This window comes from Pithys albifrons, chromosome 6 (assembly GCF_047495875.1).
Source record: "Pithys albifrons albifrons isolate INPA30051 chromosome 6, PitAlb_v1, whole genome shotgun sequence".
Classification (NCBI taxonomy): domain Eukaryota; kingdom Metazoa; phylum Chordata; class Aves; order Passeriformes; family Thamnophilidae; genus Pithys; species Pithys albifrons.
The window spans coordinates 61,033,919-61,058,319 of NC_092463.1; the positions used below are offsets into that span (position 1 = coordinate 61,033,919).

The following is a 24,401-nucleotide window of genomic DNA, read 5'->3' on the forward strand; positions in this document are numbered from 1 at the left end:
AATAATTATTATTCATAAAAGGGTATTAACTCAGAGTTCAAATTTGGTTTAATTACTGCATAATTTGGATTAACTTTAAATAGAGTAGGGATGTATGAGCATGTTGCTGTATGACAGTCTAGATGTGAATTTAGAGAATGCTGTTACCCTGGAAAAAACTGTTGGTACTCCCTAATTTCCCAGCATCCAAAAGGATAGAACAGGGAAGCCTTTTTTGTTTGTGTTGTTTTGGTTTTGCTTTTTTTCTCTACATTGGAAAAATAATGTATTTTGCAGTAATGGTCAGTGGATTTTAACATGAATGCATGTGCAAGTAGTGACACAGAGCAAATAACATTGTGTGTATCCACCTTGGCTTGCTCTGTTCTGTATCTTGTGTATCCTCCTTGTAAGTGTCTTTAGGGCAGTTCTAATGCAATGAAGTTTCTCAATTTTTAGGAAGACTAATATGCATTTCAGTTAATTTTTGGCATTTTGGCTCATGTTTTCTTCCACCTATATTTTAATCATATGTACTAGGACTCAACAAGGACATGTAATCTTTTCAAAGAAATGTAGATTTATTTTTCTTTTTTTTTAAGTAGTATTTTAGGCAAGAACAGGGCTGAACCTCTTTGAGGTAGTTTGATGAACTGATGATGTTTTAGGAAGCTTTTCTAGAGAGACAATTACATCTTACACAGTGCTACTGGAAGTTGAAAAGGCTGTGGTCTTGCAAAGCCTGATGTGAGTTCAAAATTACAAACTGGAAAACATTACCAGGATATTGTACTTTATAATATGAATGAAGGACTTTGATATCAGATAGAAAGGTGGCATAGCACGAATTTGACCTTACTCAGTTGGTAAATTAGAAAGCTGAATTACAATACATGGAAAGTAATGCTGTGGGAATTTTTAACCCTGAGACTTGGGATGTTTTTGCTTGTGTTGTGGGTTTTTTCCTAGTCATTGCTACTTTTGTATGCATTATGCTAATTATTTTTGGAACCATGTCAGAGAAACTCAGAGCTTCTGAGAGGACAGTTTGTCATTACAGTTCTATTGCTGAATAGATTTTAGCTGTCTGTACTCTGGGGAATGGAAAAAGGACATTGCAAATGAAATCCATGTGTCAGATAGGATTAATTCATAGAATATTGTACATTATAGCATGCTCCAAGTGGGACATCAACATTGTGGGAGTTTGTATGCTGGAAAGGACTGGAGCATGGATGTCATGTCTCCTACCTTTGCTTCTCTGCTGAGCTTTGGTGGCTCAGTCCAAAGTGGCAGTGACAAAACTAAGGGGATCTGTTAACTCTGCTGTCTTGCAAATCATGGTTATGTCCTAGCCTTGTTTTTGTTGTGTACAGAGACAATGAAGCATTGGGAATGCTTTCAAGGCTTACAAACTCCAAATTTTGTAGATTACATATATAGTTATCTTAGTAGAATGCTCTTGTGGGCTCAGAAAAGTTCTGTCCCACCTTGAGCAAGCTACATGTGGGAATTAGACACCTGGGCCACAGGACTCTTCCAGCAGAAGGAAAATGGCACCTTGAAAGGTTTGCTTGTCTCCTTCACTGTCCAGTGCTTTCCTGTTCCCTCCTGTGTGTCTGCACAAGCACAGTGGCTGGTGTGAGAAGGAGCCAGCCCCACCACCAGCCTGTAGCTCAGGACATGCAGAGATAGTTTCACTGTGTCCTCTTTGGCTGTTTTGTGGAGTTCTGGTGTTTTACCCATTCCCAGAGCTCATTGACAAGCTGCAGACAGCACATGGGACCACGGCTTGGACACGTGTCTGGGCTCCAAGGTTTCAGTGCTGAGGCCTCTTCTCACAGCTTTCTGGGCTTCAGAAGCTCAAAGCTGAGCATCTGGAGAATGCAAGGTGTTGAGGAATTGGATGTGTAAATGTTTGATGCATGTATAAGTTTCTTGGATGCAAGAGAGAGAGAGGCTTGGAGAAAAGGAGCAGAGAGAGGAGGATGTCAGGAGAGGCATTGAGTTAAAGACCAGGCTGGGCATTTAAAGCTGTGTTGAAGGAGGTGTAAAGTTTGGGATGGAAGAGTGGAAATTCTCCTGCAAGCAAACTGTGTGTCTTTGATTCTGAATTAAATCTCTTTCAGCTTAGAGAGCAGCCAGGCAGAAAGGGACCTGGGAGGACTGAGTGACAGGAAGCTCAATGTGAGCCAACAGTGTGCCCAGGTGGCCAAGAAGGCCAATGGGATCCTGGCCTGAATCAATAACAGCGTGGCCAGCAGGCCCAGGGCAGTGACCCTTCCCCTGTACTCTGTGTTGGTGAGGCCACACCTTGAGTGTTGTGTTCAGTTCTGGGCCCCTCAGTTCAGAAAGGATATTGAGGGGCTGGAGCGAGTCCAGAGAAGAGCAACGAGGCTGGTGAAGGGACTGGGGCACAAGTCCTGTGGGGAGAGGCTGAGGGAGCTGGGGGTGTTTAGCCTGGAGAAGAGGAGGCTCAGAGGTGACCTCAGCACTGTCTAGAACTACCTGAAGGGAAGTTCTAGCCAGATGGGAGTTGGTCTCTTCTCCCAGGCACTCAGCAACAGGACAAAGGGGCACAGGCTCAAGCTCTGCCGGGGGAAATTTAAGTTGGAGATTAGAAAAAAATTCTTTCCACAGAGAGTGCTCAGGGACTGGAATGGGCTGCCCAGAGAGGGGGTGGATTCCCCATCCCTGGAGATTTTTAAACTGAGATTGGCCGTGGCACTGAGTACCATGATCTGGTAAAGGGACTGGAGTTGGACCAAGGGTTGGACTTGATGATCTTGGAGGTCTTTTCCAACCCAATCCATTCTATGATTCTATGATTCTGTGATTACTGTTCTTGTTGCTGTCCAAGAGGGTTCTGTAACAATACTTTTATTTTCAACATCAGTTTTTTCAGATCAAGCCAGTGAGAAATGCAGGTCTTAAATGTCTGAATATCAAGACATTCCCAATACTGATACTTTGAGTGATTCTGCTGGTAATGATACACTTTCTTACTTGCGTAGCTTTATCCTTTTGTTCAGTATCAACGTGCCTTTGGAGTTGTTCATATGTCCCATTTCAAGTAAGTGATAATATTTCAGTGCTTTCAAAACTACTTATCCTGCTCTCAGTTTGTGGGGAACAGAGTAGCCTTGCCAGGAAAGGACCAGTTTTGTATGTGCATAAAATCACTGGCCTTTGTTTTCCTTATTTTTGTCACATTTTGTTATTTTGGGTGTAAGTCCCACGTGAATTGAATGGGTCAGGAGTGGTTTCACTGCTGCCTCTGCACTGTGGATGTGCTTCAGACTCACCTGAGTGAAATATTTCTAGTCATAAACTTCCAGTTTTGTGTTGCAACTGAAATGTGGGAGCGAAATAGTCCGTCCTCTAGTTGTTCAGGTTGTAATAGTTTGAGTTTTTAAGGGGCATCTGGTGGTTGTGGTAAAAGAGAGGGTGAGCATTGCTAGTGAGGTTTCAGAAAACCTTCATATTCCTCGGGTTTTCCCTCATACTTCCAGTGGGGTTTTTTTATTATACACAATGTTATTACCATTCTATAAAAACATTGCAACTGCTTTCTTGTAATCAAAGGGGGAGTTATACATTTTTAATGGAGTTTAATGTTTTTTTCCATACAAATACACAAAGCCATTTTTTCCCCCCAGGTTATGAGCATTACTCTCCTTTGAATCAATACATTTCAACTATTAAATATGTCAGAGTGTCTGTTTTAGCAAAGAAATGCCACCTTTTGGAGCCATAAAATCCAGTGAATTGAAAGCTGACGCCTAATATACTTTTCATTGGATACAGATGTTCAGTGCAAAATTCATTCTTTCAGATTTCATAAAGGGGAATAGAACTCAAATAATCTTTGGTGTACAATATATAGTCACCAAACTGCTAAAGCACTTAATATACATGTATTGTTGAACAGCAGAAGCAGATAAAAGAATTTTTCCATATCTGTGTAAAGAGAAAAATATTTCTAAATAGGTTTTATGGTTTTTATAACATTTTATTATTATGAACCAATAAATCTATAAATTATAGGACTGAATACATATTAAGAATGTGAATTTTCTGTTTTACCTGTGTGCAAATTTACATTATGTAAATTAAAATGAAAATTTTGAGTATGCTAAAAATATTTGAAATAATTTTTTAAGAAGAAAAGGTTTGTATTGTAAAATGTAATACTCTTAAATAGAAAGCAGTTCCTGTAGCATCGTAATTCTTCAAATTTATCTTTCTAGTGGTTTCATGCTATTTTATAAAGTGCTAATGGGGCAAATGGGAAAATCTTCATGGTGAACAAATATTTCTGAAATAAAAATGTATCAGAAAAACCAAGTTTAACTTCAGTGAAAAATAGAAGTCTGCTGTATCTGAAGATGGTTTGCTGCATTGGATCTTTATCTTGGTGTTTTATTTTAACTGACCCAACTGGAAAGAGTCACATTTGATTTTGCCCAAAAGATGGTAGAGTATCTCAAAGTTTTCAGGCAAGGGCCCAGAGAAATCAGCTTTCCTGTAGCATTTTAAAATCATAATGCATAATAATGCTTCCATGTTCAGTATCGTGACATTGACCATCAGATTACAATGTACCAGCAACAAGTTCAGTATTAATTTTTTACCTACTTCATTTTTGTTACTTCTGTTAGTTTTCCCCTCTCTTCTGAGCAAAAGATACAGAAAATCTTTTCTTCACTTTTCTTCTTTTCCTATGTTTTTTTGACTGAAAATGCAGTCCACCTCTTTTCAGTTTCCAGGCATCTCGTGGAAGCAGGAGTGGGTCTGGATGAGATGAGGAACTGCTCTCACTTCAGTTTTTTAATGTTTTTCTCTTTATTTGGTACAGTAGACTATTGTTACTAACACATGATGTGTAAAAACCTATGCAAAGTGAGACAGTGTTATTCCTGTACCTAAATAGATATGTAAATATGGGTGAATATGCAACTATGTGTAAATATCATGTATCAAAAATCCTGTCTTAATAGGAGGAGAAGGAATTAGTCCTTGAGGGTCTCTTGATATTATTGGAAGTTAAGAGGGCAGAAAAAATACAACTGATGGTCAAAAAGGTGTCCACAGAGAAGGCAGATTTTTCAGTAGAAATGTGAAAAGGAAAAACCTTCAATAAGAAATAGGAATATCTTTACCTGGAAGTGATGTAAAGATCCAGGAAGTTTAGCCTGGGATGGGAAATGGTTTCCTTCTGATCTGGCCTGTGCAGTCTGACCACTGTGCATGTCTCATTGTGGGACTTGAGCTCTCACCTTCCAGGATGAAATTAGATTTGATTGTAAAGTTGTCTGGTCTGCTGCAGCAGGGAGGGCACTTTGTGGCAGCAGTGTTGTAAAGCATGATATAATAATCAATATATTTTGAAATCCATAGTATTTTAGCTTTGTTCCTGGAGTGCAAATTTTAATCTGTGTGGCAACTGGATACATAACACGAAATTTCACATTGTTCTTTTTCTAATGTGCCTAACTTTACTTCTGAAAAAGAAATTTCATAGGAGCATTGTAGTAACTGGAGAATCTTGTCTACTTCTTACAGGATCAAGACTTGAGTCTTCTAAAAAAATTCAGTCCTTCTTGACATGGTTGTTTTACTTCTGTTACATAACAAACTGGTAGCAGCTCTTACACTACAGCTACACATGCACACTGGTATAAAGTACTTGCCTGCTGTAGTCTGCCTTTTAAAACATTATGTTAAAAGCACTGGACTTTTGTAAGTAAAATGAAATATGTGGAGTCTGATGTGCTAGAATTATTTTTCCAATACCACGTGCCTTCCCCAAAAAAGCAAGTTATTTTTTTCATGGTGAAGCAGCAGCGAGGTCATTGGCTAAATATTCAAAGTAATACAAGTTTTTAGTTACAATGTATTTCAAATTGTCAAGGTTTCTACTGATTTCTCTTTTTACACAATTGCAGTCTGTACTATTTCATGCTTTGTGCCATGTTAACTTTCTGTTTGCTGTTCAGGTAGAGAAATAACAGCAGAAACCTTCATGGAGAAACTGGATAATGGAGCTTTGCTTTGCCGGTTAGCTGAGACCCTGCAGGAGAAATTCAAAGAGAACAGCTTGGATGCAAACAAACCTGGCAAAGTAAGTGTTGCTCAATGTGCTAACGTGCCATGTCTGGGGGATCTGAACTCTTCTTTTTGCCCAATTAAGAGATTTTCATAGGTGGAGATTCTGCAAAAAAAGCAGGGAGCTAATTGCTCTGTGTAGAAGAATTACAGTGTAAAAGTGAGGGAAATAATATTTATTTGGTAATTATTAAAATAATTATGCAAAGCAGTTACTCACAAAATTACTTATGATATGTGGAGGATAAGACAGAACAAGATCTAGCAGCTGGATGTGGTAGCTAATAGAGAAAATCTGATCCTTGTGTTTATTTGCAGAGGGAATATTAAGTAGCTGTGAGAGGTGTCTTTTCTTCTGAAAACAGCTCTAGGGAGGCCAATAATAAAACTCCGTAGTTGGTTTTGGTGCCTGGAGTTTAAAGGTCCTGTTGGTCTACTGGAAGGGCTGTCAGTAAAGAGTGACAGGAATGATGCAGAGAATACGAAACTTAGAAGATACTGAAGAGTTTTGGAAAGATCTTGCTTGAATGCAACTTCCTTTTTATTTAATTCTTTTCATAGGACAGTTTTACTGGGAGAAGTTAAAGAGTGCAACAATTCTATTTCTGGGAGAAGTTAAAGAGTTGATGCATTTATTAGAACATTTACTGTGAAACTTTTTATTTATCTTGTGCATTCAGGTCCATCTTCCTTGAAAGCTAAAACAGGCAAATAAAAAGCAGGTAAAAAAAGAGCCCAAGAATAGAGATCACACAATGCATCTTCTATTCTTGATGTTTTCATTACTAGTCTGTAGCAGAAATTAGGGCACAGCATAAATTTTAGCAGCTGTTCTGAGGAGTGACAGCCTCGTGTCAGCTGTACCTGCATAAGTTGCTTTTCTTGGTTCCAAGTCCATAACTGTTGTTGCAGAAGAAATTGCCTTGTCATATTTCCTATTTCAAATTATAATCAGGATGTGTTTAATTGAAGTACTGGTTGACTTCTGAGCTCCTCTTTATAATATGGTCCAGCTTGTCTTCACCTGAGTGTCACGGTAACTTCCAAGAGGGAACACCCTCACTGCAGTGTGTTTGATTAAGCCTAGGAACTAGCTAGGCAGAAAGATGGGTTACCTGTATTGTTTTTTCAACCTAAATTACATTAGAAGCTAATTACACATTTGCAGTCCTCTGTGTTGTCATTACTTAATTTGTTGGTCTTTTATTTGTCAAACTGGTATAAGTGACAATGCAACTAAAGGGAAAAAATCTGTTATGCTGCTGTTTTCTCAGTGTTTGTTGCTTCATACTTATTATAGTAAAAACTCAAAGAAATGACAGAGTAATAGATTTGTGTCATTGTAGACTATTAGGAAGATCTTCCTTCCTTCAGATTTTACTTACCTGTGTAGCAGTCTTAGGCAATAGGACTAGTCAGCTGGTTGAAACTTGGTTGTAATACTGCCAAGGTCATGGGTTCAGTCCCCTGTGTGGGCCATTGACTTGAGTTGGACTCGATGATCCTTGTGGGTCCCTTCCAACTCAGAATAGTCTGTGAGTCTGTAACAGGTATAGTTGCCTTAGAAGAGTCCTCTAATAAGGTTTCAAAATCTCACTTGGGGTGCCAAGGAAATTTATAAGAAGATTATACTGTACAAAATTTAGCATAGTAAGAATTTCACAGTTGTCCTCTGAATCATTATTTTGCACTCTATTAATAATGTATGTGGAATTTTGAAGCCATTTGACCATTTTTCTGCCCAGGAAAACAGGAACATGGTCTTTTGCCTGTGTTGCTCTGATGACTTCACTGGCAGCTGAAAGAAGTTGCTGATTTCTATTGAGTTCAGCCACTATCAAAATAGATAACATACTTTTCTACCCATATCTGTAACTTAATTTTTTTTAGATAAAAGCAGACTGATAGAAAATGAGTGACTGCCAGAAGGATCAGCTTGCAGGCAGCACCAGGTTGCAGCTGAGTGAGGACACAGGATAAGGCCATAGTTAATGGAGGGAGTGTGTGTAACCTCACAATCTTGAAGGTTAGGTTTGTTTTCATAAGTGAAGTTTTTCCTTATATGTGAACTTCCTCCTGGATGGAAAAGCTCCATAAAATATTTTGGGGTTGGTTTTGTCTTAAAGGAAGATAGGAAGATGATTTATCCTGTTCTGATTTATAGGTACTACTGGTCATGAATTCATTGTGCAGCTCTGTGGGGCTATAGTTGAGCAGCTGTAGCAACAGATGTAAAAAGACACTAAAAGATCCTGCTGCATGCACTGACTCCTCAGTTGTTTGCTGTAATTCCCTAAATTCACATTGCAGTGCTCTGCAAAACAGCAGAGGCTGAATCCTGTTGCTTCTGGGTTAACTGCTTGTGCAGTGTATTTCTAGTCACTGCAAGTTTGGCAGTTTGTTATCCAAACTGTATCATTCCCTCTCTTATTAGGGAGCAGTGAACTTCCTTCAGATTTCAGGAAACCCCTCGGCCAGCAACAGCCTCATGGAGTGTGGAATATATTGAGAAAGGACAGAGCAAAAAAAGTTGTGGCTCCCAACATATTTTGTTTTCCAAATCTGGAAGGAAGATTGTCATGTTGATATCAACACTTCCTTCTCCTGTCCTGTGGAGACATTTGTGGGTACTGGGGACATTGTCAAAGCACACAGGAAGCTGCTGGTGGTGTAACTTGGGAACAGCTCTGGGGGAGTGAAGAGGAGGTTAAAGGGTGTTCAGTGAAAAGGAGTCTTTCCTTAGGAGTCAGGGAAAGGGAATGGAGGTGTAACTTTATGCATGAAAGAGGTAATGGAGTTGTCTTTTCTGAGTCATTGAGTAGGACTCTTGAGTGCAGAAAGGGGATGGAACCTGCAAAATCTGGAATGCATGGTAGGAGTTGAGTTTCTATACAAAGATTATGAGACATTGAATGAAGTTGGTAGAAGCCAAACAAGCCAAAGGGGGGCTGTTTTTACAAACCAATTGGAAGAAATCTTGTCAAGGAGTGTTAAAATTTCCCTGGGTTCTGGTAAACACTGAATAAGGTGATGGAAGAGAGATCTTTTGGAAGGCCCAATAGGCAGAAACCTCACCCAGATGAGGAATTCCCTATAGCTGAAAATTGTTGGGGCTTCAGAAAGTGTAAGAGCCACTCTTGTGTTCTGTGTGTTACTGTTTCTTGGGGATGAATACCCTGCTGGTAGCTGATCCTTTGCTACAGACAGACAAAACTTTTGAGATTTAAATGAAAATGGATTCATTTAAAAAGGTTATTAGGCTGGAGTGAGTATGTAATATATTTTTAAGAAGTAATTTTTTGCTCTTTTTGGAGATATTTAGAGTCTTAAACAAATCTAACCATGCACATTTATAAAATGACAAGGAGATGACAGATATCAATCTTAATAAATGCTCAAGATTTGTATGGTAGTAAGTTGTTGGAACTACCTGTGCTGCTGCTGCTGATCTACTGTCTAGAAATTACAGACTTACTACAGCAACAGTTACTGCATAAAAATAATTGATGTCACAGGATGCCATTTTGTAATTTTCAACCATTGGCTTGGATTTAATCTCCATGCTGTCCTGGCAGTATTTTACTTTTCCTGACAGATAGTTAATTGGAGAATTTTGCAGCTGTGCAAACAAATTCAGAGCATCAAGGCATGTGCAGGATGTGCAGAGCCCACATTTGATTTGGTTTAGCTCAGTTTAGTAAGACCATTAATTACAATTTTAAAATAAACATAAAGAAATTGTGTTAATAGTTGTGACTGTTTTTATAGACAGGTCATAGTAGTCTGTCCACCATCCCTGAACTGCCTATATAATTATGAACATTCCATGTAAAACAGTGTCTTCATGACAAAAGAATGAAAACAGGTTGAAACTGAGTTTCCCTTTTTTCTCCAAGTTCTCAGAGGTTGATCAGGTGCATTTCAATTCAAATCCCTCTTATAAATACTTCTGAGTAATGAATTGGAATGTAAAATTTAGCCTCATTTTCAGGACATTGGATCTATGGATTTGGCTAATAAAAGAAATAGAAGTAAGTACAAAAAGATCAATCCAGGTACAAATATTTCTGAACTCCTAGAATGTGTAATTCAAATATGCATTTAATTTTATTCTTTCAGTGGGAACTGAGTTGGTAAGATTAAAGTGAGTGTTAACTGAGCTGTTGTGTAGAAAACAGTGAGTGAATTGTGTCCTTGGATGTGCTTGCATTGAGGCTGTCCAGTGATTTCTGCACACACACACATTCATGGGGATCCCAACATCAAGAGATTCTGTCCACATCTTACCCACAGTCAAAGCATCAGAAGTGTATTTTGCAGTTTTTCTGTATCCAAAGCTTTCCCTTTGCCAATCTGGTCCCTGGGGAGTGCAGGTTGCTGTGGCACCACTGGCTTCTCAGGGTCATGCAGGTTTGCACCAGAGGAGAGTTTGGGCCTGGTAACTTTGAGAGCCGTGTTAGCTGGAGTAGCAATGAAGAGAGATAAACAACTATTTGGGATGACTTTTTTTGCCTTTAATTAAGTTTTAATGTTGAAGGGGAATTTTTCACAATTCAGCTGTTCCACCACTGAAAACTGGGATTTAAATTTCGAGATGTTTTTGTTTCTAGAGAAAGTTATGTATATCTGTGGAAGTAGAGGCAGAATCCTGTAAACCCCAGCACCTGAAAAGCCAGGGATTTGACCTGAATTCTGTCAATATTGAAAGAAGAGGCCTGTGGCAAAAGACCAAGATTATAAACTGGAGGCTCAGTAATTTCCCATCTCAGCTATAAACTTACTGTTTGCTTTTGGGAGAATTCATATCTGTGCTTTCCCTTTCTACATCTGTAACCTGGGAATACTGTTCACTGTGCAATAGTGGCTTGATTTGTGAACATTGTGAAGTACTTGGAGCACTTTGACTTCTGCTGCCTCATCTGATGAGCTCTGATTACTATTAGGTAGTTCCCACTAGGAAAAACTAAAATTGCATTCTGCTCATTTACAAGAAATATGGACACTTATGGTTCTTTAAATGTAAATTAGAGGAAGATCTTTGCTTGTGGATCTATTGCTTCAAACAGCTTGGTGTCTGCCCTGCAGAGGGATCACAGGAAAAAGTAGAGAACCTAATCCTCCTAAAGTAGAGAATCTGGGGTTCAGAATTGGACCTGGAATCTGAATCCTGCTCTTAGACCCCAGAATGCCAAGCTGAAAGTCTGAGCTAAGCAACATGGTGTTTTTATTTATGCAGTAGGCTCAGTTTCTCAAGATTATCTGTGTCTTACAGGTGGGGTGGATATACAGTATTCTGTAAACTCAGTGCCTTGAACCTGTGTGCACAGTGCAGAGTCCTCAACTGCAGCAAAGCCATGTTCAGGTGCCCTCTGGAAGGTATAACTCTGACCCTCCAGCCCAGAATTGCATGGACAGGATTGCATGAACTGTTAGGATATGAACAGATTTGTGGCCTGGGGCAGCCATTTGCTTGTCTGCACACTTGCACTTTGCTGGAGACTTTTATTTTGCAAGAGAAGCTTGAGGAGCCAATTTTTAATCATATACACTACAGATACGGCTTTCAGTTACTTGAGAGGAATAAAAAAATTACAGCATTGTCTTCTTGTGTATTAATCTTCATAGTGGCAGACTGATGTGGATATGAGAGGAAAAGAATAATCTTGCAAAATGACTCACAAGTGCTGATGCATCTGGAAGGAATCATTTCCAGAGTGCTGTAAAACTGTTTGTTGGAGAGTTCCTTGTACCTTCCTTAGGCATGTCAGTGGCTTGCTGAGTTCATTCAACCAGATTGCTGCCAGGGTTCTTGCAGATGCCCAGATTTACCTGCACTGGGTCACGTGCACAAACCTTCTATGCCTCACCAAATAACTCCTACAACCAAAGTTTCTGCTTACAGGAGCATTGCATGGTAGGACAGGGTGCTGTTTCCCATCAGATCATGAAAGGAGATTCCTGAACTGTTCCAGGATATCGTGTGTTCCTGTGCTTGGCACCCTCCAGGTGAACACATTGAAGAACTCCTTACAGGTTTGCAGTGCCCTTCAGGCCATGCACTGAGTTGGAGGCAGAGCTGCACAGTCTGGGAAGGAGCCCTGAGACATAATATCTCTCCAGAATGTTCTTCCCCCTGGTACTTCTTGGCCTTGGGAAACACGTTTGTTCCTTGTTTGGCTGGAGCAGAGTCAGGGTGTGCACTAGACTGGCTTGTGCCAGTGACCCTCAGACAGGGACTCTCCCTCTCTCTGCTCCTATTGAACATCACAGAAATAACCAGAAGTTGCATCACAAGGTAATTTTCAGGGGAGAAGCAAGAGCAGATTTAAGCAAATACTGCTTTGGAAAATACCATAATGGTTCAGACTGCAAATCAGGCCAAGAGAATCAAACTTTGATTTCCAATAGTATTTAACTGGAAAACATCTTGAAGTTTTTTACAGAGATGGTTAATTAAGATTGGTTTTGTATGTAATGCTAATAAACACTTCATAAAATTTGTATTAAATCCACAAGTTTTCATAGCATTTTTACCATTACTTCAATTTTGAGAGAAATATATAAACAGCCATTTTTAGATTTGCTGGATTTTGCCTCTAATGTGAAAAGCATTGTAACATTCCTATTATTTCTTTTGTTAAGCCTTTAAAGCAAACTGTAAAAATCTTTGTAACAAATCTTTTTATGTTGCTCTTTTTTCAGACTGTTAGGAATAATTTGCAACAGAATTGTAAGATTAGGGAATTGTGTGGAAATTACTATATATATTTAAAAATTTGACAAAATTTAATTTAGACCAACTTTCCTCAGTGTAATTGTGCAATTCCTAAGTCAAAATTAGTGTTAGTACTTTTTAGGGAATAATGAATAAACAGGAATTACAGAATTTGGTACATTTGCTGATAGTGAGTCTTGAACTTAGTGAGCCAAAATTTCTGAAACAATGGAAACAGTGAACATAAGTGATGACTGCAATGCAGAAGAGGAAAATAGATATCAGTTTATAGATAGAGGATAGATTTATGTCTAATTTGTTTATTTAAATCCATGTATATCCCCATTTGTCTCTGTATATGTAAACTGGCCCCAAATGCTTCAACTATACAGTAAAGCCTTGTTCATAATTTTAGGGGTTGCTTTAAGGGGTTTACAAATTTAGCTATATTGATTATGGATTCCAACTTGTTTTTCAAATCACAGATGTTTTTAAATTCTACATCTGCTCTAATTCCCACAGCTCTGGCAGTTTCCTTGTGGTTTCTCATTGGAAAACTCACAGAAATTCAGATTCTTTATCATAAAGACAAAGATGCAGTTTTTCTTAAAAATGAGCACCCAGGGCTTTGGAGCACCAGCCTTACCTGCAGTGAGGTACATGTTAAATCCTTTCTGAATCTTTTCAGCATCAGCATAAAAAATTATATCTTTGTTAAACATCTGGAAATCCAAACTGCAAGCAGAAAATAAATCTCAAAAAAAAAATCTGTCATTCTGTCCTAGTTTGGACTGCCTAGATCTTTATCACTGCATTCTTTGACACTCATCCCATGTGGAATGAACCCTGCAGAAAGGTCATTGATCCCTGGGAGGAAACCAGGTGGCAGAGGAAGGAGCAGCAGGATGGCAATACAGCCCCACACCCACCATTAGATATCACAGTATGGAATTGGAGTGGCTCCTTACATTGTTGTTCAGACTGGGAGTGAAAGGTTATCCACTATAATCCTGTAGATCAAATATGTTGGTTATTTGACCACACTGTTGGTGAAATTATGGAAACGTCTTTTAATATTAAAGTTTAGAACCTGTGAAGTGTTTTGATGGACTTCAACTATTCAGACTGAAATTTTTTGAAGCATTGTTCTTAGCTTGGGTTATTCTGGAATGATTAAGGGCTAAACATGATTTTGGAATTTCTGTGACTGAAATTAGTTGGTTTTGCCAAAATTGGATATACTATATTTTGAGGGAATCATGTCCCCTTTGAGAATGTGATGTTTCATCACTGTGGTAGTTTTAGTTCACCTATCAAACTTAGTGTGATTTCTCTCTGAAAGACCAACTGTGAGAATTGCCCTATTCCGTGCTAATCAAATATTATTTAAGCAGCCTATTATGAAATACCAACTTTAAAAATCCCTGTCTAAACATTAATTCTGAAACCCAGAGATCTAAAGAAAAGGTACAGAGCATTTATCGAATGGGAATGAACTATGGAATCCTTGTTTTCAGGAACACCACAGGGAGGTCTTTGTCAGGACTTAGTGTCTCTCTTCGTTTCTGTTTATAAAATCTTAGTGAAGTTTAATTTTTTTTTAATTGCAGTCTCTCTCTTTAGTGCAATTTAATTGTAGTAGCTCTTTCTAATGCTGTTCTAGCTGCGCTCTGAGTGGTGGCCTTTGCCCATTGCCCCAGACCACACTGAAATTCCTGATCAGTCAAATAGTCAAATGTGCTCAGGCTGGTGAGTGGAGCTCCTGCACTGCTCTTTGTGCCACTCTTTGCTGGGCATCCCAGCTGTGCAGTGCACTCTGTGGGGGTGGAACCAGCTCTGCTGGGCCTTGGCTTTCTGACACGCTGCTGGAAATTGTGGCATTTCTGTTAAATTAGTTTTTCATAACTCTTGGCACAAACCTTTTTGAATAACCAGCCTTTTGCTGTGTGCTGAGTAAGGTGTGTCTTGGACAGAGGGCTAAGAAGAACAAAGCCAGGAAAAAGTTCTTAACTTTTAAAACTGTCTTGTTTTTAAACTAAGCTTATTCTCCATCTGTGCTTACTCTTAAGAAGTTACAACACTCTATGTGGGAGAATGTGTTCTACTTTGACACATAATTCCATGGCTAAAGCATTCACTGTATTTATTTGAACATTGTAGTCTGTGTGTTTATATAAAGCCTTGATCATGTTAATTATTTTTATTGGCATATCCCAAATCTGCCAGGGATTCCAAAGTATTCACAAGTGCTTTCTTAGAATCTAGGAAGCTGATAATGAGTGATTTTTGGCTTTTGATGATCTCTTCAGTGTTTACACAGGGTAAAAATCTGGTCAACACATGATCTTTAAACTTGAAATCCAATCTCCTATTCCATTAAAATGACATATTTCTAGAGGACTTAATATGTCAATGTAAAGACTGTATTTCACTGAAGGACAATGTTTAGCCACTTGTTAAGTTAATGCTTAAGGGTGCTGTGTAGTAAGTGCAATGTTGTTTTTTACTGATCTAGAAGTTGTTCCATGTCTGCTGAAGTTTGGCAATTTATTACTGTCTCCTAAGTCTTCAAAACTTCCATATTGAGTTTTCCTATTTCAGATTTTCCTGGGTTTTAACTCTTGTTTTGCAGCGTTAGGAGACCTGAGGGGTTTATATTTCTTATCTTAGTTTTTTGTTTTGTTTTGGTTTTCAGTGGGAATTGCTTTTAAATTCTTGTATGTATTTCCATATTCAGAATTCCTTCTATCCATTTTGCATATGCATTTAGCATGTGCTTTTGACTGTTTGTCCAGTTGTTACATTTGAAAAGTGTTCTCTTCCATCCTGCCTGGGGTAGGGAGAAAACAAAGCTGGGCTCACCTTGCCAAGGAGTAGTTATTTTACCTTGTAGATATTAAAGTTTCATTAATTTAAGGTTTAGTTCATGCCTCATGACGCTTTCTGAAACCTGAATTTTGGCACTGCAAAGCAGTCTTGGGTAAACTCAATTTTCCTTTGCTGGGATCAGTGTCTGAACCCCCCTTTGGTAATTTATAAATGGGGTCTGAAGTATTTTGTGTTTGAGTTCCTGAAGAATTAAGATCAGCAAGTGACTGAAGGATGGTCTGGTGGTGTTGTCACTCTGTGGGGAGGGGAGTTGGAACAGCTCCATAAGAAGGAGTGAGCTCCTGTAGCCATGAGCCCCAGGTCACTTATGTTTAACAAATTAATAAAAGACAGAGCAAAATGGTTTTTACAAAGAAGATTGTGGCAGAACTTCTCCTTTACAATTCCCATCCTCAACAGCTAATTTAGATTTTATAAGGAAGGAGGGCTTTTCTAAGAATACCTGAGCAAAATGAGGGAGGAGTTTCAGAAGACAAACAAATGCCACTGGCCACAGAGCTGAGTTAAAGGCAAAACTGTAGGAAATTTCCAAACAGATAACTGTTCTATCCAGCTGATACAATCACATTTCAGTATGAATTTATGCCCATGTAACACTCAGTGGCCAAACTAGAGACACTCCTGCAGTCAGCTACTGCACAGCATCATTTTACTGCTATTTTGGTAAATGTAGGTCACCAGGAGATACAGGCAAATCTTTCCCATGGGTACCATGCTCACTGTAATCCTTCTTCATAGCACACAAAATTGCTCAGCTTTTTCTTTCTATTCAAGCATAAGTGACAGTTCAAAAAGTTGTGAATATTCACATAGGGAAATACGATTAGGAATCCTCAAAATTTGCCTCAAATCTTAAGTCTTCTATAAATAAATTAGGATTTTAGCATGCATTTGCGAACCCTTGTTTTGAAAAAGCAGCACAAAAATACAATTTTCCATGTGATTTCACAGCATCAGTGCAAGAGAGTCCCTTTTGGGTTTGGAAGTGAACGTGACAGCATTTTTGCAGGCTTGCATCATGTGTTTCACTCACACTTTCACATCCTGCATGAAACCACATGCATGGACTTCAACAGGACAAGACTGTAAAGGGAGTGTCACTGGGGAATTGTTGTCATGATACTGGAGAGCAGTAATTGCAGCCACTGCTGTTTCAAAGCAACTCTGGTTATACCATACTATGTCAACAAAAGTCATTTCTGCCATATGGAAACCTAATTACTTCAGAATGATCTGTTAGAAAGCACTTCTGAAATAGTCAGGCCATTTATACAAATCAGTAAAAACTACTTGTGCACAAAACCTTTCTTAAATAAGAGCTTTCATTTCAACATTACAGTGACAGTTTGGGAAATATTTAAAAAGTAGACTGCTATTTGGAAGGTGGTAGAGAAATTTATTAGGTGATAATAAAATATGAGTATTTACCTATGATTTGTATGATATACCTGGTGGTGCTGTTATTGAACAGAAAAGAGGGTAGGGTTTTTTGCTGTTCTCTTCAGAAACACCCTAATATTGTGGGAAGTGGGATGAAATTTAGAATGCTGAATTATAGTGAGCTCATGTGATGCCAGGGATATTTATGTGTGTAGTGTTTGCCCCAGAAAATGACTTAAAGCTTTTTTTTTAAATTATTTTTTGTTCTTCAGTAATGTAGGTTTTTTTCCCTTCTGTGTCCCAGGGTATGTCTTGGGTGTTTGTCACTTCTGAGTTGTTTGGGACATTTGTTAAACATCTTTTCTGTTGGTGCAAAACTAGAGAACATCATAAATCTGCTTAATAAAGTGTGATGTTCAGTACCACACTCTTACTACCAAAAATGGACCTCTGAAAGACCCCATAATCCTTATATTTGTAAAAGAAATGTCGCAAGTTCCATGAATGCCCAGGCTTCAGAGTGAAGCTGGGTTAACTGATGTGGTTAAAGCTCTGTCTTAGTTGTCAAAGTATAGAAGTGTCATTTGTGGGCAGTCTGTGACATGCATGAAGTTTCAGGTGATTTCTGGCACATAAACCATCTGTTCTGGGATTGATCTTCTTGAAAGAAATTCTATATTCAGTCATTGTGATACACCGAAATCAGAAGATAATAAATATTTAGAATCAGATTTATGAATGTATTATTATTGGGGAGCAGCAGTAACCCAGGGGAATACTGGGGGTTTATGGATTCCTGCCAGGCACTGCAATGCCTTCCCAAAGGCTCCTTGAGAGAAAGGCAGTGCAGGTTCTCCTGTTGCCTCTTCCCTTCTAGCTGTTTGGGTAAAAGGGCAAATAAACCAGGAGCCAAGGGTGGCCAAGGGCATCTGTGCCAAGGAGCAGCTCCTGGTCTCCAGGACCAGTGCTGGGGGCTTCTGTATGCCCAGTGGGCTCAGGGCCAAGGAGAGCAGATGGGCAGTGCCTACAGTGAGTCCAAGTCTCCTCCGATGTCCAGATGGCAGCCACCAGTCATGGAGCACAGTTATGGGTTGTTGTTGTTGTTGCTTGGCTTGGGTTGGGGTTTTGTTGTTGTTCAAATGTTCTGAAATAATATGAGTGTTCTATCACAGACTTCCAGAACAGTGTTTAATGCCCTTAGCAGGACATGAAGGAATATGGGCTGTTTGGCAGGGGTTGTGGAAGGGCAAAGCACTTCAATGGCACAGAATTGTCTGGAGTTGGGGAACTGAGTGGCAGCAAACAAACCCAGTGGGATTTCACCTGTGACCCCCTTCTGAGCAGTTTTTGGCATTAGAACCAAGTTTTGTCCTGGAGAAGACTGGCTGGCTTTCTGCAAAGGCAAGCCTGAGAGTGGAGTAACACATGGACACTGAAAAATCCAGAGATGAGAAGTGAAGAGGGAAGTGAGAGGTGACATGATTTGACACTGCAGGGCTGCTCTCACACATACAGGGACTGTAGCCTTATTTCCTTTCCCTGCTTTCTGGAGCACCTTATGCACAAGTCTGCAAGTGCCAGGAATACTGGAGCTGGCTTCTTGTCATCTTGTTCCTGTCACAGTGCTGCTATTCCAGGATTTGTGCTTCAAACTGAACATAATCAAAAATTCCAAAGAGTATGTGTGAGATACAATTTGTTGACCTATTCACTCAGTTGGGTCAACATCCACTTCAGATAATCTGGTCCAAGCAGAGATGATGTTGGAAAAGAAGTTCATTCTGTTTGGTTTTCATGTTGTTAAACCAATTTAGAGCTGCTGGTAATTTGATTGTATGAGTATACTGTATGTACAGTGGATGTTTTATGTAACTAGACTAAGATACAATGGTATGAAATGGCCCCTCTTTGAATTTACTGACAAATTGGGGTTAATTATAAACTAGCTGTGTATTTCTGAAGGGATTGATTCCACTGAAACACTAAAACCCACAGAACAGATGCTGTCAGGACCTGAGGAACTAAACTACCTTAAAGTCATGACCAGTCTCATCTCTTGTTCCTCTTCTGCACTAAAGGAGGTCAGGTCAGCTCAGACCTCTTGGAAAATGCTTTTGAAGAAGGAACTTTTATAAGGTTTCTGAAATATTTTGTGTAAGATTTAGTAGAAAATCATGAAGCAGAAGACTTGTTTTGACAGCTTTCCTCTGTATGCAGTCTGGACTAGCTGACCTTCCTCCAACAGGCTGCCAGAGACTTGTGTCTGACCCCTTTTGGAAGAAGGTGCTCTTTAAAGATCATTAGACTTGTCCATTTGAAAGGATATAGGGGTAGATAGAGATGGAGAAATGCTGCATTTCTTCTTCCTAAGACTGAGTCAAAGAGAGGAAATAGAACGTGTGAAGCACTTGGTAGGGTATAATAAGAATTTGCCTCAGGATACAGATACTCATTGTTTCTTGGAAGAAATTAGTGTGACGTGAAAAGGGTGCTAGTCTAGAAATATGTCTAGTGCTAACAGCTTTTTATTACTTGTTTTGTTTTTTAAATTAAATCTCTGTTCTCTAAGAACTGAGCATTTTTTCACCCTTTTTTTTCCTTTTATTCACCCAAAAGAATGGAAAGAAGGTTAAAATACTATTTAAAAACGTTGTTGTAGTCTGATCTGTAAGGTTGTTCCATATCTAGAGCCTTTTGAAAGAATTCAGGTTTCATAGTTCTTTATTTTTTCTGGATTAGACAATTTTTACTTCTCTACTTTCTTCCTCCTTCCCCTCACTTGTTCAGGATGGTCTAGGAGGTGATATGTTGTCTCTGACATGAAGTTTACTTGGATTTTAATTTAAAATATCATGTAAAACTGGTCAGTGTTTTATAATACATTACAGAAAAGTATTAATACCTCCTTACAAATACTTTGAACCACAAGCCCAGTTTTTGACAAACAAGGAAATGTAAATTATGTGATTGGAGTAAGAATCACGGGCAAATGAGAGCTGGATGGTGATTTGAGGAATAGCTCTAAATACATAGACCTGTAAGACATGTTTCTATATCTAAGACAATTTCTGAGTTCCCACTGACCTGTTAATAAAATAGGCAGAATGGTGTTTATCCCTGCACTTTCTCTATCTGCAGTCTATGGGGATGGTCGGGTATACAGTGGGCAGTAGCATAAAGTTGTTCTGCCATTGCATCGCTGCTATCATGTCTAATATAATGTTTAAATTCTTTCTAAGCTGGCTTTAAATACTGACATTACTATGCTGCTAAAAACTGTTGTAAAGAGAAGCTTACTGCTGTGTCTTTTTTCTGCCCCTCTTCCCATTTCTGATAATGGTTTCTGGTCTGTTAGGAACAGAAATTTGGAAGTAGATCCAGGAATGAACGTTTTGCCATCAATGAGAGCTATTTTTTATTTGATGAAAAGAAATCTTAAGTGAGAGCTAAATGCTGAAGTTTTCTTTGTATATGCCTCAAAATGATTGCTGTTTGGTTCAGATATTGATGCTGTATCAGTTGCATTCTCTCTGACACAGAAACCATGTAAATGGAACTACTCTGGTGCAGCGAGAGCCTGTCTGTGTTGGCCAGTCCAGGACCTTGGAGCTACTAAATTTACATTTCTGTGTTGTGCACAGGGGGCTTGTGTGTGCTGTTAAATTGGAAACTCTGGTCTTTCTGATGTATTTGTCGTCTTTAGGCCTCAAGACTATTTGTTTACACTGTGATTCCCTCCTAACTTAGAAGTGAAAGTAATTCACCCTTAATTGTGGGAAAATTCAGTTCCTTGCTTAAAGTCTGTCTTCATGAATTTAATTTTATTTTTTAAATCCCTTGAACTGGACCAAACAGAAAATCCCAGAACTGTAGTTGCTAACATTCCTAAGAAGTAACTAATGTTGGTTCAGCTCTTGACATTACATTACATGGACTGCAATGATGCTTTTGGAAAGACCTTAAGGTTGAGAACTTCATGCTGTTAAATTCACTTCTCATGGCTTGGAATCCTTTAATGGTAAAGGCAATACATCTATGCAAAAACTGCATGTTGATTTCATAGTACTTGAATATTATTCTAGCATATGTCATTTATCTAAATAGAGAATTTTCTGGGTTTCAGACCTTACCAGTTCGGAAGATTCCCTGCAAAGCAAATGCTCCTTCAGGGTCGTTTTTTGCACGGGACAACACAGCAAATTTCTTAGCCTGGTGCAGAGATGTAGGCGTGGATGACACCTGCCTGTTTGAATCAGAAGGTTTGGGTATGTATTTCTTTAGGTAGTTGGTAATTGAAAATAACTTTTGTGTGTTTTCCCTTGAAAAACAGAATGGCTCTGAATAGATCTCAACTCCAAATCTGACCTGTGTCTGACTGTGTTAATTCTGCCCCTTTTCTGTGGAATGAACAAATAAAGTACACATCACTTAAAATACATTTAAGTCTATTGTAATAGCAACTTAAATGAGAGAAAAATCTTACTATGATTTCTTGCATGCAGATAATTTTTCATTCTCCACATCCTTTCTTTTGAGCATGGAATCCTGTTTTGTAGTTCAGTGTTTAGGGTGGTGCTTTCATGTTTTGGGACAGCAGAATACAATGCATGCTTGGTTCTGGCTGCAGAAATTGGGCTGTTTGTGCAGATTTCATGGGTTGCACAGGAGACAAGGAGATGCAAATTGTTTCAGCTGACCACTTTTTCCAGCTGATTCCTTCGTGCAGCTCCAGAAAAAACTGATCCAACACTGCTAGTGCTTCAGGGTGTTCCATGAGAGGAACTGGATTGCTTAGGAAACCACTGTTCTAGTACCACATATTCTTCATTGTTTTAACTCTTCTCTCTTCAGAGGAAAACTCAGAAATCTTGCCTCGAATTTTTCAGCCAAACCTCATGAAATGAAGAGAGTCAAATGTTTGTTGTCTGCACTCAGATAAAAGTGTGGTGACACACAGACAGGTTCCTGTGCAGGACAAATGAACACACTGTACTGAATCAAGAAGCTTCTTTGTTCTGGTGCTCAAAAACTCAGCCCTGTTGAAGTTCTTATATGTGTTGTGACTGATCTATTGCCATTTTTTACAGTCTTGCTCTGCCTCTGTAGTCTAGCGTAAATATTTCTGAGGATTTTTTTTCATTTGTCTGTTCTTTTATCCTGTGAGGTTTTTTAATTACATTATTTTATATGTCTGTGAGAAACTGCTTGGCAGAGAAGAGATTATTGTCACAAAGGTGACAAATAATAAGGGCGATATGTGTAATAGACTTGGGTTTTTAAATTAATTCCTGATAATGAAATTTTTATTTGATATGGTAAATAATTTGGAAGATGAACAATAATTGTAGTTTCAATGATTTGAAATGCAGGAGAAGTTGGACATTGTGTAGGATGAAGAAACTGTAAACACCAGAAGGAGACACAGACCTCCAGTGCCTGAGACAGGCAGAAGAACCTGTGCTTAATGGAATACTTAAATGTATTTAGTTTGTACTGCTATGGGAAGCCCAGTGGTATACCATTGTTCTAATAATAAGTTAACTGAGAGCATGTTTAAAGGGATTTTGTTGTGCATTGTGAAGAAAGAAACCAGACCTTGCTTAGAGCTGGAATTGGTGTAGCTGAATACTGACTTTTCCTGCTGAGTTAATTTTCACACATACACAGTGTATGTGCACAGGGCAACATTGAGTGCAAATGTGTTCAAGAGATCTCTCAGAAAACTGAACTGAAGTATTCCTGAACACACAGTGCTCAAACCTGTGCTCTGTTAGATTTGTTTGCTCAGTGACTGACTTTCTTCACTGATTGAAAACTAACATCTCTTTTCCCTCTCTTATTATAGAATGTACTAGTGGAAAAGATTTATGGTTCTGGAAATAAGATCAGGGCTTGGTAATATTTTGTCCTGCTTTTGTGAACTTGAAAAGGAGATGGTGACTGTGCCATTAAAAAAAATAAATTAAAAAAATTTGATAAAACCAGTAGCTACTATTCTCCTTTGGTTAGAGCTACAACTCAAAGTTTGAATTTCATTGGAGGTTTTTCTAATGCCTCAGAAATAATGATAAATCCTAACAGTTGCCAATCTAAAGCTTCTGTGTTCCTCTCTCTCCCGCAAATCACTTCGCCTCTTCATAGGAAATAAAAATCCAGCAAAGGTAAGTAATATCCAAGGTTCTTTTCAAAGCAGTGAGAAACGTGTGTATGACATCTGAGTGCTTGCACTGCCTCATTGGATTCTGCATTTTTGGTAATAAATAATTATGGTGAAATTGTGGTTACAGAGGTAACTGGTTTTTGTGTTCTCTTCTGTTTTTCCCTGTGGCTATAAAGTGTAATCTGATGTGTAAATTGCTAGTGATAAAGCAACTGTTTTCTGTCTGTATTGAAAAACCTTTCTTACTGTCAATGTTCTCAATTGAGTGGATTTTTATCCTCATTTTTACTCTATTCTGTCTGCCTTGAGGTATGTAAATACTGTATTATTTAATTAGATGCACATAGTGAGGTTTTTCTTCATGCCACTGTATAATATTAAACATTCCTGAGGTCTTTTTCTGGCAAATAGGTGTTCTAACAGTATAAGAGCAATTTTGAAGATTTGGTGCACTGAAGTACTTGAATGATGGATTTGTGACACTACTGATTTTTAAAAAAAACCCAAATCTATTAGAGACCAGTAAAATGAGATCTCTATTAGCTAAGAAAATATTAATTGCTATTATTTCTCATTACTTAGAAATCCATTCTCATCAAAATGAGTTCTGAAGTCTTTGAAGTCATGCAAGTGTAACTGCCCACAAATGGATCCCACACTCCTGTATTTTAGCACTGAGAAGGGAGTAAGGTGTTCCTCCCGGGGAGGAAACTGTGTCCCCCAGACCCTGCAGGGACAGGGACAGTCCATGCCTCAGGAGATGCACAGGAGTGATGCTGGTGGGAACCTGGAGCATTCCCAGAGGCTTTGCTCCTTCTGGGACTGATCCAACCAGCAGGAGAGTAGACCTGCTCATGGCACTCTGCTCGGCCTTCACTTGCAGGCTAATTTAGTCATTTATGTCATTATTTAAAATTAAGCATGGGTTTCAAATGGTTTGTTGGATTTGGGCTATTCAGCTGAGCTAAACATAGAAACAGGATTGAAGTCTTTCTTCAAAATAAATAGAAGGGAAAATAAATAGAATGAAAAATAGGTGCTGGTATATATGGTTATGTCTTTAATCAGGAGTTACTTTAAAGATCATTGAAAGAGAACATTATTGAGCTCAAAACTTTGAAGACAATGCACTTGTACTACTAACTTGTTGGTAGTCTATAATGATGTATT

General features: G+C 38.7%; 1 protein-coding gene across 11 annotated transcripts in view; it reads left to right on the forward strand.

The window, feature by feature from the left end:
- GAS2 (growth arrest specific 2) overlaps positions 1-24,401 on the forward strand; it is a 74,354-nt gene that overhangs the window by 12,333 nt on the left and 37,620 nt on the right. For all 11 annotated transcript variants that reach the window (XM_071559115.1, XM_071559121.1, XM_071559119.1 and 8 more), the window contains exons 3-4: positions 5,979-6,103; positions 21,195-21,336. In XM_071559115.1, coding sequence (XP_071415216.1) covers positions 5,979-6,103; positions 21,195-21,336 — 267 coding nt within the window. The remainder of the gene's footprint in view (positions 1-5,978; positions 6,104-21,194; positions 21,337-24,401) is intronic.